This window comes from Phyllobates terribilis, unplaced genomic scaffold, assembly GCF_046119375.1.
Source record: "Phyllobates terribilis strain yellow unplaced genomic scaffold, ASM4611937v1 Scaffold_211__1_contigs__length_3443825, whole genome shotgun sequence".
NCBI lineage: Eukaryota > Metazoa > Chordata > Amphibia > Anura > Dendrobatidae > Phyllobates > Phyllobates terribilis.
Genome location: NW_027362971.1, coordinates 1146889 through 1165309, shown reverse-complemented (window position 1 = coordinate 1165309; position 18421 = coordinate 1146889). Strand labels below are relative to the sequence as shown.

Below are 18421 nucleotides of genomic sequence, written 5' to 3'. Positions count from 1 at the left end.
TCAAGCACTTTACCAAGTGATTTTAGCATCACGTGGAAAAGTGCTTGCCAACTTGGTCACACTATATAAATCCATGCAACTGACATGGATTTATAGTAGTGTGACCAAGTTAGTTAAAAAAAAAGAAGAATGGTAAAAAAATAAAAAATAAAGCTGATACTCACCTTCCGGTGTCCTCCCGGTGTTATCTCCGCCGCGTCCGGTCTCTTGCACTGCTCGCGGTGTTGTGAAGGACCTGCGGTGATGTGATTCAGTCATGTGTCGGGTCACATGACTCAATGACGTCATGGCAGGTCCTTCACAACACCGCGACCCATAGAGCAGACCAGACAGAGCGGAGAAAACACCGGGACGACATTGGAAGGAGAGTATAATCTTTATTTTTTATTTTAAATTCTTTTTTTCACAGGTTCTATGGTACCTGGGTCTGGAGGAAAGTCTCATCTTCTCCAAACCCAGGTACCATCTGCAAATAGAAACGCATAATATCCGTGTGTGCAAATGTACTGACACGGATATTATGCGTTTCAATGCAAGTCAATGGCGGCAATTACACTGCGTGTCCGCAAAATTAATGGACATGCTGCGTATTTTTCCGCAATGATAATCCGCAGCAGAAATTTCCGCAGCATGTGCACAGCACATGTGGATTATCATTGGGGACCATGGGTCACGTATTACCAAGCGTTTTCGCTGCGGAAATTCCGTGGCAAAAACGCTTGAAAAACGCAGAGTGGGCACGCAGCCTTAGTGCAACACAAAGGGAAGGGGGTCCAGACTCTAGGGGAAGGGGGTAGTGGAGACCTCCTGGCTGACCTTATATCACCCTGTCTCCCCTAATGTCCTTATATTGGTTCTACATCAATCGCCGGACAGAAACCTCTCCCTGGCGCTTGGCCCTGGCTAGGGAAGGCAGAGGATGAGCGGTAGTCGATCCCCACTGATAACTAAAGACAACAAGGGGGAACAAACAAGGGAATATAGCTTAGCTTTAGTCGACTTCAGAGAGCTAAAACACACGTTCTCTTAGCACGAGAGAGGAAGAAGTACTGCACTAGCTCCAAGCCTTCATAAGGGGTCATGTGAGTATCGCCGGACCTCCCTCTAGCAAACAGCAGGTATTTATACACCCAGGCCAGGATGTTAATTAGCAAGAGGAAGGTAACCGCTGGGTCCTAGAGAGACAGCTTCTAAGAAGGTGTCTGTAATGCTATAATATGTAAAATATATATTCTATGAATCCCTAAGAGATCAGATTTTTTTTATTCTGACCCCGTTTAATTCTGCCTTTGTAACCAAAAGGTGCTAAAACTGCAGGAAAAATAATAAAAATTAACAAATAAAAGAATAGAATGATATAGAATAAAGAATACAATAAAGAATGAAGGCATAATAAAGAATGAAGGCATAATAAAGAATGAAGGCATAATAATAATAATAATTTCACCAATTGTAACAAAAGAACACACAGATTTACTTAAGTACAACCAGAAATGGTTTTATTTTTTTTCCTAGTTTCTATTATTCATCGTTTCTCCCCCCCATGCTTGTTCAGAGGGTTTTCTTGGTGTAATATGTGTGATCACTCCCCCTTATGGCTCATTCAGACCGTGCTGTCTGTGCAAAAAAAAATTATTTCGTACACGGACTAATGTTATTGAATAGCATTGGCCAGATCAGAGTTTTTTGGGGTTTTTTTCGCAAGGACTGAGAAAACAATAAAATGAAAAAAAATAAAATCAAATAAAAAATAGCAGCATACATTAACCTCTTCAAGCCAAGGTGAAGCATGCGCATAAAAAAAAATAATAATTAATACTCATACAGATCATCCGTACAGCATCCATTTTTTAGGGTTACACAGCAATTATTAACACAGGTAACCATATTTGGTCTTTCATATATAAATATTTTTTTTAATGTGCAAAAACAGACACTGATGATATGAAAGAAAATAGACCGTTTTTTTTCCTGAATGAAAAACACACAATTTTGCATACACATCTAAACCCCGCCTTAAGACCACCCCTCCCGTATACACATTAGAAGAAAGTCAGCCGAACCCGCCATTCGGCCAAGTATGTGGGGTCTTCCCAACCATTCCCCAACAGATGATATCGGGAAAGTGAAGAACCAGACAGTTATTCAATGCCCCACCGTTTTAGTCAAAAATAGAAGATACTGCAGCTGCATCTCCCTCCTCCTCCTCTTTTAGTTACAATGTGAAGGCAGTGGGAAGGGGAGTACCAGATGCTGGGAAATGAGGAAGATGGATCTTTCCCCTATTAAAATAAAGTTTTATGAACTCACTAGTACTATTTCCTTGATACATGGTAAGTGCAGAAAAAAAAAAAAAAGTCTTTAAATTCCTAAAAGTAACTGACTACAGAGGAGACAATGGCGACGACGAGAGATCATAACCTACCCATGAGCTGGATCCAATGCTATCGCCCTGGGTTGGTCCAGATCTTGCCAAAAAATTACTTTTCTGTAAGTGCCATTGAGGTTCGCAACCTCTATCCGGTTTGTTTCAGAGTCAGTCCAATAAAGTTTCTTGCCAATCCAGTCGCAAGCCAGACCATCCGGAGATACCAGGCCAGAGATGATGACGTGCTGCGAGCTCCCGCTCTGGTTGTAGGAGATTTCTTTTATCGACTCCTCGCTGACATCAGTCCAGTATATAAGTCCTTCAGAATAAAAGAAATCCACGGCAGCTGCGTCCTCCAAACCGCTCACCACCACCACCGAATCTAATTTTGCTCCCCCCGTGTCAACCAATCTGACATCTCGACGGTTGGCAAAAAGTAGTAAAGGTGATCCTGAAATGACAAAGATTTAAAAAAAACTTTATTAAAAACTTCAAAATAAAACTTTTCTAGTATAAACATCAGACAGGTTTATTAAACGTTTCACAAGCCAGTCCCCAAAAGGAAAAAAAATTGTTGGGAGAGAATTTCACCAAACTGTAATAAAGTTAGCCCTCAATTAATTTGGGCATTTTGGGGGTGTAATTTTGTACCAAACTGTTAAATATTTTCAGATTTTAAACTTAAAACTTGGTTTAAAACATTGAGACCATGCCCATCTTGGTCTACATATTGTAGTGTGCAATGAACAGTTTGAGGAAAATTCGGCACAAATTACAATTAAGGGCTTTTTCGCTGCAGTTTGATCCAATAACGGTCCCCTAGTCTTTCTTTGCAACATTTAAATGCCCCCAAAACACGTTTGAAAGTAGACCGAAACCGCCGTTTTCCGTGGGACCAGTGGCCCATCTGATGTGAATGGTGGCCTCCCGATAGAGAAGGATCAGGCGGATGTAAATTCCCGGCAGCAGCTTTCTCCTCCCTCCAACTGGAAAACACAAGTCGAGGGCGAGGCCCACAGCTGTGCCGAGGAGACCCACAGCCGTGCCTAGCCCCAGCCCCCACAGTCAAGTCGAGCCCTTGTGTATTGGGGAGTCTGGAGAGAAAGCCGGCTGCCGAAGGGTCAGGCGAGATTTCTCATCTACGGACAGTTTTCGTCATAGTCTTATAAATCCAGCAATTAGTAAAGATAAACTCCTTTGAGGATAATGGGGCAATTACTTTGTGAGAACTGTTAGATCAGTGGGAGTCCAGCTGCTGGAACCCACAGCGATTCCCGAAAAGGGGCCCAATGTCCCCAGTTGTACTTTACCAAGATGCATTAAAAAGGAGTTGTCCTTCTCTGGAGACAAATTTTACTTTTATCCTTAAGTGCATGTATTTTGGGGCTAAAAAAAAAAAAAAAAAAAAAAAAAAAAAAAAAACTTTTTTTTTTTGCAGTAGGTCATCATTAAAAATATTGCACCACTTGCTTTCACAGGATCTTTGTTTCCCTGCACATTCTGCTTTGACTTTAAAGGCAAAATTTTTAAATCAATCCCAATTAGAAAAATTATTATTTTACCCAAAATACACGCATTTTAAAAAAATATATATATTCAAACATGGGCAACAAATGTAATTAAAGAATTTGAGATCTGGGACAGACAATAAAAAAGTGGTATTTACTATAAGTCGCAATTCAAATAAAAATGAATGTACGCAGTCAGAGCGATACTGTAAGGACTCAAATAAATGGTTTATAAAAGGAAAGAAAAACCTTCAAATGTAACAATAAAATCTCTATTTTTCGCTTTTACATCTGTGTACAGAACGCAAAGTACCAGCAATGGCCGCACATCAAAAGAAAGGAATACAGGTGAGGGAACATGTGACTGTTCGCACATAGTGGGACATGGCCGACGTCCTGTAAGGGATCACTGTATAAAGTTCATCTGGGGTTTCAACCTTAAAAGTGTCACGAAGTAGAGAAAAAAAAAAAAAAAGGTGCAATGTCACTACTTAACTATTTATTGTGGGCCATATGAAGAGAAAAAAAATATGAGTACCTTTTGTGGGGTAGATCTCGAAGTAGCTTTGATTGGTCTCATCATTTTCACCTGTACTGTATCCTCAGGACGGCAATACATTTAAAGGGAATCTGTCATACGGCTTTGGAGGGTTGATCCTACTATATGGGCATGTAAGCGATAGGAAGCTGAATAAAATGATACCTTGATATCTGAGATCCGATATCTTATTCCCGAGAAATCCATGCATTTCTTAATATGTAAATGAGCTGTTAAGATCTATGGGTGAGACATAGATCTCCCAGAGAATCTGCCTCGAGATTTTAAATAAAAGTGGGCATTACTTGTGTGAGACATGTAGATCAGGAGAGCAGACTGCCAGTCATTACATGTCTCACACAGGTAACACCCCCATTTATAATAAAGTTCTGGAGGCAGATTCTCATGGAGATCTATGTCCCACCCATAGATCTTAACAGCTCATTTACATATTAAGAAAAATGTGGATTTCTCTGGAATAAGACATCAGATCGCAGATATCAAGGTATCATTTTATTCAGCTTCCCAAGATCTACATGGCCATATAGACGGCTTAGGAGGATTGATCCTACTGATAGATGCCCTTAAAATCTATGGCAAAATAGGGAGTCATAGGCTGCAGGTCACTTTCCAGGACATCAGGTCTACACTAAAGACCAGGCAGGTTTCCTGGTAACTGGCTGATCGTAATGGAGTATACAAGTATCCAGAAGAGGAAAATTACAGAAAATTTTCAAATCATAAAAATACTGTACAAGAACAGAAAAAAAAGCCGAATTAGCTTGTTTGCAGAATATGCCATGTTCACATTTCCACTCGAACGTTCCTTTGGTCTCATTTTTAGAAACACAAACTGAAATAAAATAAAAAATAGATTTGTTGCATAACTGATGCAAAGAACAAGAGGGTCCATCTGGGTTCTGTTAGCTGTTAGTTATGGAAACGGAAAACAGAATAAAAAAAAAAAATCAGAATGATGCGCGTCTCGGTTTTAAGAACTAACAATAGAACCCAGATGGAGGCACTAATAATCCGTAGGGTCCCCTCCCCACGCTGCCCTAATAATCCGTAGGGTCCCCCCCACGCTGCCATTAGACTCCACGGGGTCCACCCCCCCCCCACGCTGCCATTAGACTCCACGGGGTCCACCCCCCCCCCACGCTGCCATTAGAACCAATGGGGTCCCCCCCACGCTGCCATTAGAATCAATGGGGTCCCCCCCACGCTGCCATTAGAATCAATGGGGTCCCCCCCACGCTGCCATTAGAATCAATGGGGCCCCCCCCCACGCTGCCATTAGAATCAATGGGGCCCCCCCCCACGCTGCCATTAGAATCAATGGGGTCCCCCCCACGCTGCCATTAGAATCAATGGGGTTCCAGTGGTTTAGTTTGCACAAGTTGCGCAACGGATCCGCTTTTCATATTAGTTCAGTTTGTCAGTTATTAGAATCAGATTGTCAAAGCGGAAAGGTGCACGAAAATAATTTACTAATGTCGCAATGTCATGTGATCCCGTACGGTCTCCAGCTTATGAGAGAGGGAGATCTACCTTCACCTTCCCGTCAGGCGAGTTTTAGAACCGGCTTATAACAATAAATGAAGATCATTAAGCGACGTTATTAGTTCTAACCCCAATAAAAACCACAATGGGGACTTGGTACATTTGCACACCAAGGTGCTGATGAGACAGTGGGGCGGGTAGCAGGGACAGAGGCTTAGCTGTACGTATTAAAGTGGCCAAAACTAACTACAACGCGGCAGCCATTAACCAAGATTTTCAGTATCTCTATTGAAGCCCGAGGCAACTTAAATTCTTCAGGCACGATCCCCTAGACAAAAAGCAAAAAAACAGGGGTAGTATAATTCTGCATTGTAAGTTAAGGCAAGCGCCCTTCTCCAGGATTTGCGGAGAGCAAAATAAGGACTGTATCTGCCACCCAGAGTCTGGTGTTTCCCTCTCAACACCTTTTACGACCCTTGGGTCAATCTCTTGACATTTTGTTTGGGAACAATTCAGTTCCTCAGAGGAAAGTTCTGCAAGGGTTTTCCTCAACTCAATAGTAAAAGAAGATTTCACATTGGACCCATTGCAACAACATGGTCTACCTTTATAGTATACACCCCTAGAAATCTTCTCTTGGAGGAAGAAAAGTGATACTGATGATTTACCCTGTAAGAAAATTGTACATAATATATATTTCTTCTAGGGTAAATCAGTATTGCGCCATAGTAGTGGTGTGATATATATTTTTTCTCCTTCAACAAAGTTTCTAGGTGTGTATGCTATAAAGGTAGACCATGTTGTTACAATGGGTCCTCTGATTGTATATTGCTGAATTCATGTACTATAATGCACGATAAAAAATTACATTGTGGTACAGTGTTAGCCAGTAAAAAAACAACGCAAATACTTGTAAGCCCAAAAATGACGTAAAGGATTTTAGGAATGGACAGAAAAATTATATTTGCAGCTTTCACGGCACAGAGGCTCCTTCTTCAGGCTGGTTTACACAAAGCATAGAAGCTTAGGTCTGAAGCTGAACATCTGTTCCTATGGAAAAGAAAATGTCCTCTTAAAGTGGACTCAGGTGAAGGCTTTCGCAGTTAACTAGTAATAATAATGTAGGCGGAAAAAGAAGGAAAAAGGCAAAAAGCCAAGAGACAGACAACAATTGTACTATTAAACGTGAGAGCGCTGCAGAGCACGACGTTAGCCACATTTACTTCATTTCTGTACTCAACAATGGGTCATTGTTCAACATTTCACAACTATTTAAAGTTTTGTTTTTTTTTATTTTTTTTTCGCACACACCTGGTGGGCTGGAAGTCGAATCTACTATATGACAACAACCCCCTCTACTCCTCAAACACTGATCTCATACATTACAGAGCGAAAGAGTCATTAGTACAAATGTCTACAAACATTAATGCGTATAGAATATGAATAAAAATATCTATTATCTTCTGTGCTGCTGCCCATAAGGGGGTAATGGAAGATGGCGCCGTCCGCTTTTACTTTCCCATGTCACCCTAACAGGAGACAGCACAAATGCAAAAATACGAGGAAGTTATCGGAGTACTAGTTAAAAAAAAAAGTTTCTATAAAATAACAGAAACTGCTAAAAGCAATGTCTTCCCTCATTCTTCACAAAAGAAAAGTAATTTTTTTTATCAATCAGGCCTTCAAAGATAAAAAGCAGCAACTGGGTGATGACTTGAAAAACAAGCAACCCTTAAAAGGAAACTTTTTAATTCATTCAATTAAGGGTATTTTTTTTTTCCTCCGGGGCAAAAACAGAAAATTCAAACTCTTCAGTAATTGTACATTGGGTGGGAAAAGTTGGGCCAAAAATTGTGTGACTTTTTCCTGATGCGCTCTCCTTCATCAAAACAGTGGGTACGCCAGCATGTGCACATACCCTTCAAGCGCTGGCACATATAGGCAATTTTGCCTGTATAAAAATCATGCCTGTACCATGAACATTACAGATTTTGATATTTAAAAAAAAAAGTTAAAAAAAAAAATGTCCTATGTAATGTGCGCCCCATGTGCTGATTAAGAAGTGCAGAATATTGCAATTAAATTTGACTTTGTAAACCTTTATAAAAAATGCATGTACATCATTATGAAGCCTATTTATGATTTTGGGAATAACCATCAAGAAAAAAAAAAGGCCAAAAAAGGAAAAAAAAATTGGAGGCTGAAAAATCAATGTAAAAACATATGGTTTTGATTGCAGATTTTTATGTGGATTTTTCAGCCTTAAAAATCCACTTCAAAATTCTGGGTGAACAGATCTGTTTCCACATGATTTAAAACTATGTTCAGTTTTTTTGGGGTTTTTTTGCTACTTTTTTCTGCAGCCAAAACCTAATCTCTTGGCAGTAAATAAGTTGCTTACAAAAAAAGCAGATTTTTGCTGCAGATTACAGATGTTATTTGTCTCCAGTACATTTTTAATAAAATTAGTTTTATTCACACAAAAAAACGCAGCAAAAATGCATGGTCGCATTTTTTTTGCATTTAGTCATTGCTTTCTATGTGAAAAAAACTGCAAAAACAGCAACATGTGAACACAGCCTAACTAGTTCCTTACTATAAAGTCATAGGTACGCTTTGTCTTTTTACTGCAGACACAGAGGGAAGTTATACTTTTTTTTTCTTGCGCACGCAAGGTAGATGCCAGTTTGTAAGCAAACATCTATTGTTTGATCAGAAGCCACTGGCACTCACGGTACTTTATTCTGCGAGCCAAAGAGGAAAAAAAAGGCTGATCAAAGCGCACCAGCACGTAGGAAGGACTTCACTGCCAGTCAATACTTTGTGCAAGACCCAAACATCTGGATTCATCATGCACGAGTGCAAAAAGAGCAAAAACACTTTCATTAGCTTAAAAAATAAAACTTAAAAAGGTGTGTTACTTCCAAGAGGAGAAAGGTGTCAGGGGTGTGTGTACACAGCCAAGATTTCACACAATGAGCAAAAAGCACAAAAACACTCCACTCCGTCACCCCCATTGTGCTCGATCTTACAGTGGGTGCAGGTGGGAGACGGCACTTTCCGCCTTTATTTCCCAGTGTCACGCGAATAGGAGACAGCACATTTAACTTGAATGTAAAATCACAGGGAGGTATCGGAGTACTAGTTAAAAAAAGAAAAAAAAAAAATGTCTTGCGTCATTCATCATGAAAGAAAACAAATGAATATTTCTATACCATAATCTTCAAATGAGGCTTTCCTTGTAAATTTAGGCCTTCAAAGATGAAAAACAGCAACTGGGTGATGACTTGAAAAACAGGCAACCCTTGTAAGAAACCTTTAAATTAAAAAAATAAATAAATAAATCTCAACATCCTGCTCCCCTCTTGAGTGACAGGTCTTTTTCTATAAAAACATGTAAGAGCAGCGAGGGACCAGACTCGTGGGCTACTCCTTTGAGTAGCATGGTCCCTGTCCGGCTGTTAATCGTACATTTTTACCCTGAGAAAAGCCTAACTGCTTGAAATTACAAAGCCAGACTTTGTATCATGCTGCCCGTAGTTCAGGCAGCATGAATAAGCTGTCAGGATCACTTTAAAAGCCCCTGACGCTTCTCCGGTAGTTTAACAGAGCTGTAGAGGCGACATCTACAACACTTGACCACTGCAGCCAATCACTAGCTGCAGTGGCCATGTCTAAAGTAGACAGTTGAGGCCAGTGGTATGTCATTAGCTGTTACATATCAATAAAGACCTACAGGAGAAAGCAAAAATCGACATTGCTGGAGGCTTCAACAGATGAGTGATGAGTAACAAAGAAAATTATATTTTTATGTTCATTCTGCACGTGGTTATTGGGGATTTGGGCCAGGATTTTTAGTATGTTTTTTTTACATAGTGTGTAAATTTAGACGAGGTCTAGGGGAAAAAAATGTTTCTTCGTAGGGAGACTTATAGGCCAGGCAATGCTTACTGGGAAAAAAAGGAAGAAGAACAGGGTCTCTAGTGTCACCTAACGAAAGTAGCAATTAAAGAAGTCAATATTGACCCCTTAAAACTCTTTAAGGGGGTAGATTGCTACCTCCAATAGGTCTCTTTTTGGAAGAGGTCATTTGCAAGATCTTTTCCCAGGAAGTATAATCTGGCCTTTAAGTCTCTCTACACTAAAGAAGAAACTTTACCCCCTAGGCCTCCATCAAAAGTCCTTTTACCCAGACACTTTTTTTTTTTTTTCCACCAACAAGGGACAAGATTCTGGTTTGACTTCAAGTCATGTAGCAAGGCTCAAAGAGTTAATATTGACTTCTAGGGATGCTACCGCCAATAGGAGGTACAAGAGACCCCATTTTGTTAGAGGCCATTTTTTTTACATTTATTTGAACATGAATGCTTGTTCTTAAGGGCCGGTTTCACAGGTGGTTTTTTTTTGTGTATTTTGAAGTAGATCCGCATAAAAAGTAGTTAAATAGTAAGCGTTTTAATTTATCTCACACATCGATAATACACAAGAAAATAAGCAGCTTTGTAATATATCTTATCAGAGAAATCAGCTTTCCTTCTCACTAACCCTCTCAGTCTCAATTCACGTGTAAAATCTCTATTCGGTGAAGACAGATTTTCCCATTACCGAGATTTGAGATGACAGTTGGTTCTTTGAAAATTCTATGGAGAAGGGAGGAGCTAGAGGCCAACACAGACATTCTGCTTAAACAGTTAGTTCTCCATAGAACTTTATGAGCACCAACTGTCATTTCCAATCTCAGTAATGGAAAAGTCTGAATTCACTGAAGACAGATTTTTACCAGTGAATTGGGAATTTTGAGACTATTGTGCCGTCACAGTCTGAACTGCAGCCTACGATGGCATGAAGTACCTGGGCAATAAAAGTTGCAGTCATCGCAGCGGCCAAAAAAAAATTTCTTTCCTGACGACAAACAAAACACAAACTACGGTAAATACAAACAGTTGAGTAGATCTCTACACGCAAGACCTGGAAAAACAAGTTACGACAATTAGTAAAAGCATCCATTGTGGAACAATAGTCTCTTATTTCACTTACTGCTTCCAATCTGTTCACCTTTCAGTGGATGCCGGGAAAAAAAAAAAGACATTCCATTGAGAGGGTGGGAGGCATGATGGGTGGAGCGCACCGATCTTCAATGCTCGGTAAGCCACAAGGTATGTGCGAAACTTATCACACAATACACTTGAACCTGGAGACCTGTTAAAGCTTTCTGCCCCGACAACTGTTCTCCTAATGGCTTCTGTTTTCACGGTGAAATGAGAAGAAAAAATATATATACAAAAAAAATTCACCATACAGCTGTGCATTCGTTAGACAGCACAATGGCAGAAATTGGATGGCAAATTGGTAAATCATAGCGGTGTATCAAAAAAACACCAAAAAACTTAAGCATACCGGTAGGTCACCGATTATTCCAACGACCAAAATTTCTACTTGCTCCTTTCAACCTAGCCCAAACTGACCCTAAACGGACAGTAAGTAACCGATGGTCTTCTTTTCAGCATATATAGTGGGAAGTGGATGCTACATAGGGAATAGGGGAAGGCAGCGATAGCTGGGGTAAAGCAGACCGAGATCTGCTATGCCAGTAACTAGTGGCGCCCAGGGGTTACATTATACTGTAATTGGATGGAAAAAGTAAAAAAGCAGAAAAATTAAGGAAAAAGAATAATGACAATCTGTGAATCATCTCAGGAGGTATGCATGATCTTATCGGACAGATGTTTAGAAAAAAAAAAAAAAACTTGTTAGCCAAAGAAATAAAAAATTAGGCGCCTACTTTAAAGAGAGACAACATGCGACGTATCTGCTGTGGAATTTCCACTTCACTCTCTACACACCAGTTCAGAGATTGTATACAAAAAAAAAAAAATACACATAATTATACCCCACCAGTGGTAGCAGCAGACCAAGTGGCTTCTCGATTGCAATGGTATATTGGAGTAGAATGGTGGAGCTGGGAGCTGTCAGCTCCTTGACCCACCATACAGTCTGTGCATCGGAGACTCTATGCAGCAAGTGCAAGTACATCACTAGATGACACCTGCTGAGGTCAGAGCTGCTCATTGGGCCAACTCCAACTCCAACTCCAACTCCAACTCCAACTCCAACTCCAACTCCAACTCCAACTCCAACTCCAACTCCAACTCCAACTCCAACTCCAACTCCAACTCCAACTCCAACTCCAACTCCGTGTTGATGGGCACTTTGGGGCTTTATATGGGGCCTTTTATATGAGGTTATCATATTGCATAAAAGGGGTATTGTGGGGTAGAATTCCTATGTGAATACTGCGATACACCTCTGCTGTGACATCGCCTATGCCCCATGACCCAGACAAAAAAGGTTTCTTTTTTTTATTTTTCAGGCCCGATTTGGACTGTTACCATGGGGCCCCCCCATCATTTCCATTTATGCCCCTGCACCTAGAGGAGGGCCAGCAATGAATACTGGGTTATTGTCCATTTTGCACTATAATACAGGTGTGTAACGCCTATCACAGGCTGCGTGCGGCAGAAGAGACTATTCAAAACAGGGAAATATTGCTGTGAACAGAACAGACAAGATCCAGTTTACATTGCTGCCTCTTATTCTTCTATACGTATACCATATGTTTTATTCCAGGAAAATAGGCACAAAAAAAAGAAGAGTGAAGCTTGAGAAGAATAGGCCATAAGGCAGGATCTGTTCACAAGTCTCATACATACAAACCCTTTCAGCCCAGAGCCAGAATAGAACACCATCCAGCTTCTTGGATTACCAGGAAGGCTTAAGAAACAGACTGAACCGCCACATTCAGATGCAAAAATGGGGCCCAGCTGTTATTTTTACGCATTGGAGATGAAAGACCTGCTTGAATAAATATTTTTAGAGTCCACGTTAAGTCTAATATGATCTCCAGAAGCATACCAACCATCTCAACACCCGGGGACCACTTAGCATCATAATGTGACCCAACACTAAAAAACACCCTAAAGACTACTGGTGAGCTAATCTATAAATACAAAATAATATGATACAATAAAAGAAAAAAGAGCTAAAGTAAAAATCAAAAGTGTCATGAATTAAGTCTTTTGAAAGAGTTTGCAACTTGTCAGACGTACCACAAATCCCTAGCCAGAAGCCAGATTCGCAGGTCGGACTGTCGTGCATTTACATTATTTTGGTAGCAAGTGCCGTGGTCCCGCAGCATTGGGCACTTGGGTTTTAATCTGTCAAAGGGCAACATCTGTATAGAGTTGGCACGTTCTCCTCGTGTTTGCATGAATTTTCTCCACAAACTCTGATAAATTCATTTTAATTTTAGATTGTGAGCCCCAATGGGGACAGAGCTCAAAGGTCGACGGGAATGAAGACAATCTGAGTAAAGTGCTGCGGAATAGGTTGGAGCTATATAAATGCATAAATAGTAGTATGCAACAGTGGATGGCCACAGTGGTCATTTGTCTTCAGATTCTGCTCCGTTTAGAACCGCAGTCAGATTTGACAGGAGGGACAGTGCTGAGTGCACCTCTGCCATTTGCATGATGTCTAAGGGCATGTTCATATACCTCGTTTCGGGATTGAAAAAGCACTCAAAAGAACGAACATATTAATTTCTATGTAAAATGACTTGCAGTTCCTTTGGAGCACCTTTGGAGCACCTTTGGAGCACCTTTGGTTTCCAAAAGACATCAAGCAGTTAAAAGAAGGAAGTGAACTATTGTTCAGGCATCATCTGCTCTGAAGATGCTCTATACTTACAATACAATGGAAGGACTCAAAAGATGCCCTGTAGATGCCAGAGAGCAGAGAGATCTTTTTGAGCATTTTTTGCAAGTGTTCTTAACGATGTAGTTAAAATAAAAAAAAAATAAAACACACACACGCACACGCACTGTCAAGAACAAACCAGTACAAAAAAAAAAAAAATGGTGGAAAACGCTCAAAAATCTGCCGTGTAGGGGAGATTCGGGGAAATCAAAAACGGGCTCTGGAAAGTGTTTTAGAAAGTGAAAGCTGTTTTAAGCGTACAAAACTCCAGAGAAAAGGAGTACTGTAATTTCCGCTTGTAAAAAGGACGGTTTCTGTCCCACCTGAAAAAGGTGTCGTGTGCACATACCCTAAAAGGCTGTCTCTTCGACAACTCAAGCGGTAAGGCTACGTTCACATTATGTAGTGTGCACATTAAGTTGCACCCTATAAAATAATCTGCTCAATGGACAAGTCTGACCTCTCCACTCTGTAGGTTGCAACGTGCGCAGACCCGGGACGCGCGGTAGCCAACCGACCGCAGAGAATGGCGCCGCTACTCGCACCCCCACGCCAGTCAAGTCCCTCGGGAGCGACTGTGGCGCTTCCCTGACCCATGAACCAACCGCAGCAGGGACAGAGCCGCTGCCTGAATCGAACGTCCAGGTCTGGGTTAAATATTCTCATCTTCATCCAGTACCGCTGATCCAAAACGAAGGTTTCCCTGTCAAGAACAGGAAACCAACTGATGCGGGGGAGAGGTCCTGCCTTTTTATCCTGTAGGTTTCCTGTCCTTGAATTATGGCTCACTTCTCTCCACAACGCTGGAAAACACAAAAGATAACCGACTAGGGCGGACGTCCCCTAAAACTCAGAAGCAAGCCGTAATACAACCGTGTGCACGAGCCCCAATGGCCAACACTGGGCAACCCCAGAATAGAGGACCAAGAAAACAGCAATAAACACATTTTGTACATCACAGCTACAAGAAACATCATCATTCCCCACGGATTTATAAAGCCACATTACACCAGTCCATTATACAGCTGGAAAGGGGGCACCAAATATATATCCATATAAACAAAAAAGCCTGAAAAGTCCAAACCAGAAAATCTGTGTCCCATTAAAAAGTCAATCTATTAAAAGAAACATCTGTGCGAGGTCTGATTCCCAGAAAGTAGAACAGCATACCACATTGTCTAAAAATACGGCAGGAACCAGCAATGCCACAATGTTTATTAGCTTGTTAAATTGAATGAACACGGGCTTTGTGTGGCATACGCTGCCCATCTCCGCCATGTCACAGTCTGCACCAATTATCCCAGTATCGCCTCTTCTTTTAGACCTCAATAGGCCAAAAAGAAAAAAAAAAAAAAAAATCATGCCACATTTATTTGGATTACATATTTCAAAAATATTATCTGCCACGTGCAGGCGCCATGCATTGGCACGCCAAATCCCTGCACGTTGGCACGCCAAGTCCCTACTGAACCACGCTACAAAAGGACAACACAACCCAGTGTACCCACTGTCTAATAGACCTAAAGCTCCAGATCTTAGGAATATAGGTGGAGTCGTTATTCATTGGCAATAGGAGACTTCTTAGGCTATGTTCACATCACGTTTTAAGCCCCTCGTCAGTGGCTCCATCTGACTTGCGCCTGAAGACTTAAAAACCAAGATTCGGACGTATTCGCTGATGGGGCCATTGACTTTCATGGAGTAGACGGAGTCACTGTGCTCCTTTGGACATATTCTTTGGCCATAAACACCCATTTGAGATTGGCACCAAAAGATGACCCATTGTGGTGCCCGCCGATAGTGCCGAAAATGATGGCCAACAGAGAACAAAGTGACTTCATGAAAGTCAATAGCCCCGTTGGCGAATCCAACCAAATCACATTCCTTGTTCAGGACAAGAGACACTGCAAAAGGGTCCAAAACAAGTTGTGAACACAGCCCTACTCAGTAAGGAGAAGAGCCCCCAATAAATAGTTCTAAAACAGAGACTACAAAAGGGTAATGGTCTTCATGATTTGCCAATAGGGGCCTTTGCACACGTTGCAAATTTGTCACAAAACCTGAAGGATTTCCTAGTGTGAGCAAAGTGAATGAGAATCCCGAAGTCTCAAGCACACGTTGCTTATTTTTTCCTTGCAGAATTTTTCTGCTGCAAATCGTAAAGCGTGGGCAGGAAAAACGCTGCATAAAATAGGCGCCTTTTTTTGTTATGTTCATTACAAGCGTTTTTGGTGCAGATTTTTTCACTACTTATTAGTATAAGTGAAATATGCAGCAAAAACGCTGAAAGAATTGACATCCAGCCGGATTAAAACTGCAAGGAAAAAATAAGCAACATGTGCATCAGACATCAGGAATGTTTTAACAAAGATGATACTACCTATAAGTGCAACAAAACTTTCTTTAGATAAGGGACGGTGGTTTATATTAATCGATGCCCAGAAAAAATGTCATCATCATACATCTGGTATCTGTTTCCAAGCAATGAGACACAGCTGAAAGCAACAACACAATACAAGGCCTATTTCCCGTCCCCATGGCGGTATTAATAAGTCCGACTTGTGGTATTCATGAAAATATCTCTGGAACGTGAAACTGAAGGTACAAGAATGACAGGACGACACCTTAAACCAGTATGACCAGTCGAGGCGTCCAATGCAAAATCTGCTCCTAAGGCCAAGTTCCCACCAAGAGTATTTGGAGCGTTTTTGATGCTGCAGATTTTTGGCACCAATTTGATTACTTACATTTTTTTACATACATTTATTTTCTTTCCTGCTGCAGTTTTGGTCTATCAAGAAAGATTGTTTGAAGAGTTTTGATAGAACTTTATGAATAAAATGATTGGTGGTTTACATGCATTTGGTGGAGCTGCAGATGTGTGGGTTTTTTTATATGTGGATTTTCTGCATTTCATTAAAATCTCTGGGGAAAATCCAGAAATAAAACACATTATCATCAAGAGAAAAGAGAAAAGAGAAATTGACATGCTGTGGTTTATAAAAAAAAAAAAAAAAAAAATATGGTGGGTCAATTTTTGCAGCATTAAAAACTGCACATCGTGCAGGAGAATTACATAAATCTCATCCACGTTCCTGGAATTGTAATACGCTGCTTTTTTGTGCATGAAAAAAACAAAAAAAAATTAAAAAAAAATCAGCAGTTATCTCACCTGTCCGGGTGCACAGCAAAATACTCCAGTAATAGCAACAGTCCTAAACAATAGCCGGCACTGATATCTTCTTAAAAGAATTGCTTTATTGTTCCCGTAGTATAAAAAGGCACAAAAAAAATGGTTGGACACAACAGCACAAAAATTAAAAAGGCAGAAAATAAATATCCGCTGCGCTCCCAGGCAACATGTTTCAGACCTACATGGTCCTTTGTCAAGCTAGGCTCGACCATGTAGGTCTGAAACATATTGCCTGGGAGCATAATGGATAATTTTTTTTCTGCCTTTTTAATTTGAGTGTCTACTGGATCACTAAAGCAATTCTTTTAAGATGTGCTGGTTATCGTTTGGACTGTAGCAGAAAAGAATGCACCAAATACTCATCGTAAGAACTTAGCGATTTATCAGTTGATTTGATTGAGGAGACATGCAGGAAAAAAAGACATTCTGGGTGGGTCCAATTTCTACCAAGTTAGGTCTGACGTACACAGAGAAACATCTTGCATAGGACTGAACAAAATACACAAAGAAGCAGGTTGCGTTTTAAAGTTCTAGGCTAAGGGCTCATTCAGACATCCGTTTTTTTGCGTAAGAGTGCTGTACGCTTATTTCACGGAGAGCACTCGCACCTACAATAGTGAATGGGGTCATTCACATGTCCGTGATTTTCCGCAGACCAAGAAATCTGCACAAAATCGAGAAGAAAAGTCCAATATTGATCCAAGTGCCACAACAAAAATCGGTCATGCAAGTCTATGGGTCCATGAAAAAAAAATGGACCGTACTCAGATGACACCCAATATGGGTGTTCATCTTAGTCAACGGTTCCATTATCTTTTACAGATCCATAGAGTAGCCAAAAGGATCAAGAGTGCAATAAAATTCCTCTTCCCATTGGGAGTCAGTTTGTTCCGACTGGAGTTGGAAGAAATGCACAGATTTCGTAGTGGGAAGTTTGTCCAAGGTCGGTTTCACATGTTGGAGGTTCATGATCCCTGTCAACTGTGGGTCTCCTAGCCAAAACTCAGTTTCACAGACAGACACGAGCCTGTCCAGAAATCGTGGTCCGTGTACGGACCGTGAATCTCAGATGTGTGAAACTGGCCTTACTGACTTGAAAGTTAAGCTCGGTTCCAAACCAAAATGATCCTTCAATGGACTGATCAAATAAATGAATAATTGGAAGAATTTAACAACTTTTGTCTAATGTGTATGGTGAAGTTTTAAGACTGTGCAAGAAATGGTCTTATGCAAAACCCCATTACAGTACCACACAAGTGAATTTTTTTTCCTATTTTTTACATGCCATTTTGTAGGTAATGGATTGTACTCATTGAAGTTGGAGTTTTTGCTACAGTTTTTATACATGCAGAGCCCAAAAAATTGACGAAATCTGTTCATGTGAACACAGGCCAAGGGATACTAATGTTGCTCTAAGGGTGCATGCCCACGATGCGTTTTTCAAGCGTTTTTGCCATTATTCTCGGCAGCGCGAGTCCTGTTTACAGGACAATGTGTTGCCCGAGAACGAAGATCAATTGATTAAACCAAAAACCATGTGTTATGCCTGTAATTTC

The 18421-nt window shown here is 40.7% G+C and overlaps 1 protein-coding gene across 1 annotated transcript in view; it reads right to left on the bottom strand.

Annotated features, from left to right (window-relative positions):
* Nucleotides 1-18421, bottom strand: part of LOC141213731 (low-density lipoprotein receptor-related protein 5-like) — a 125366-nt gene that overhangs the window by 92552 nt on the left and 14393 nt on the right. Inside the window, exon 2 of the mRNA XM_073665319.1 lies at nt 2426-2819. Within this exon, the coding sequence (XP_073521420.1) occupies nt 2426-2819 (394 nt within the window). The remainder of the gene's footprint in view (nt 1-2425; nt 2820-18421) is intronic.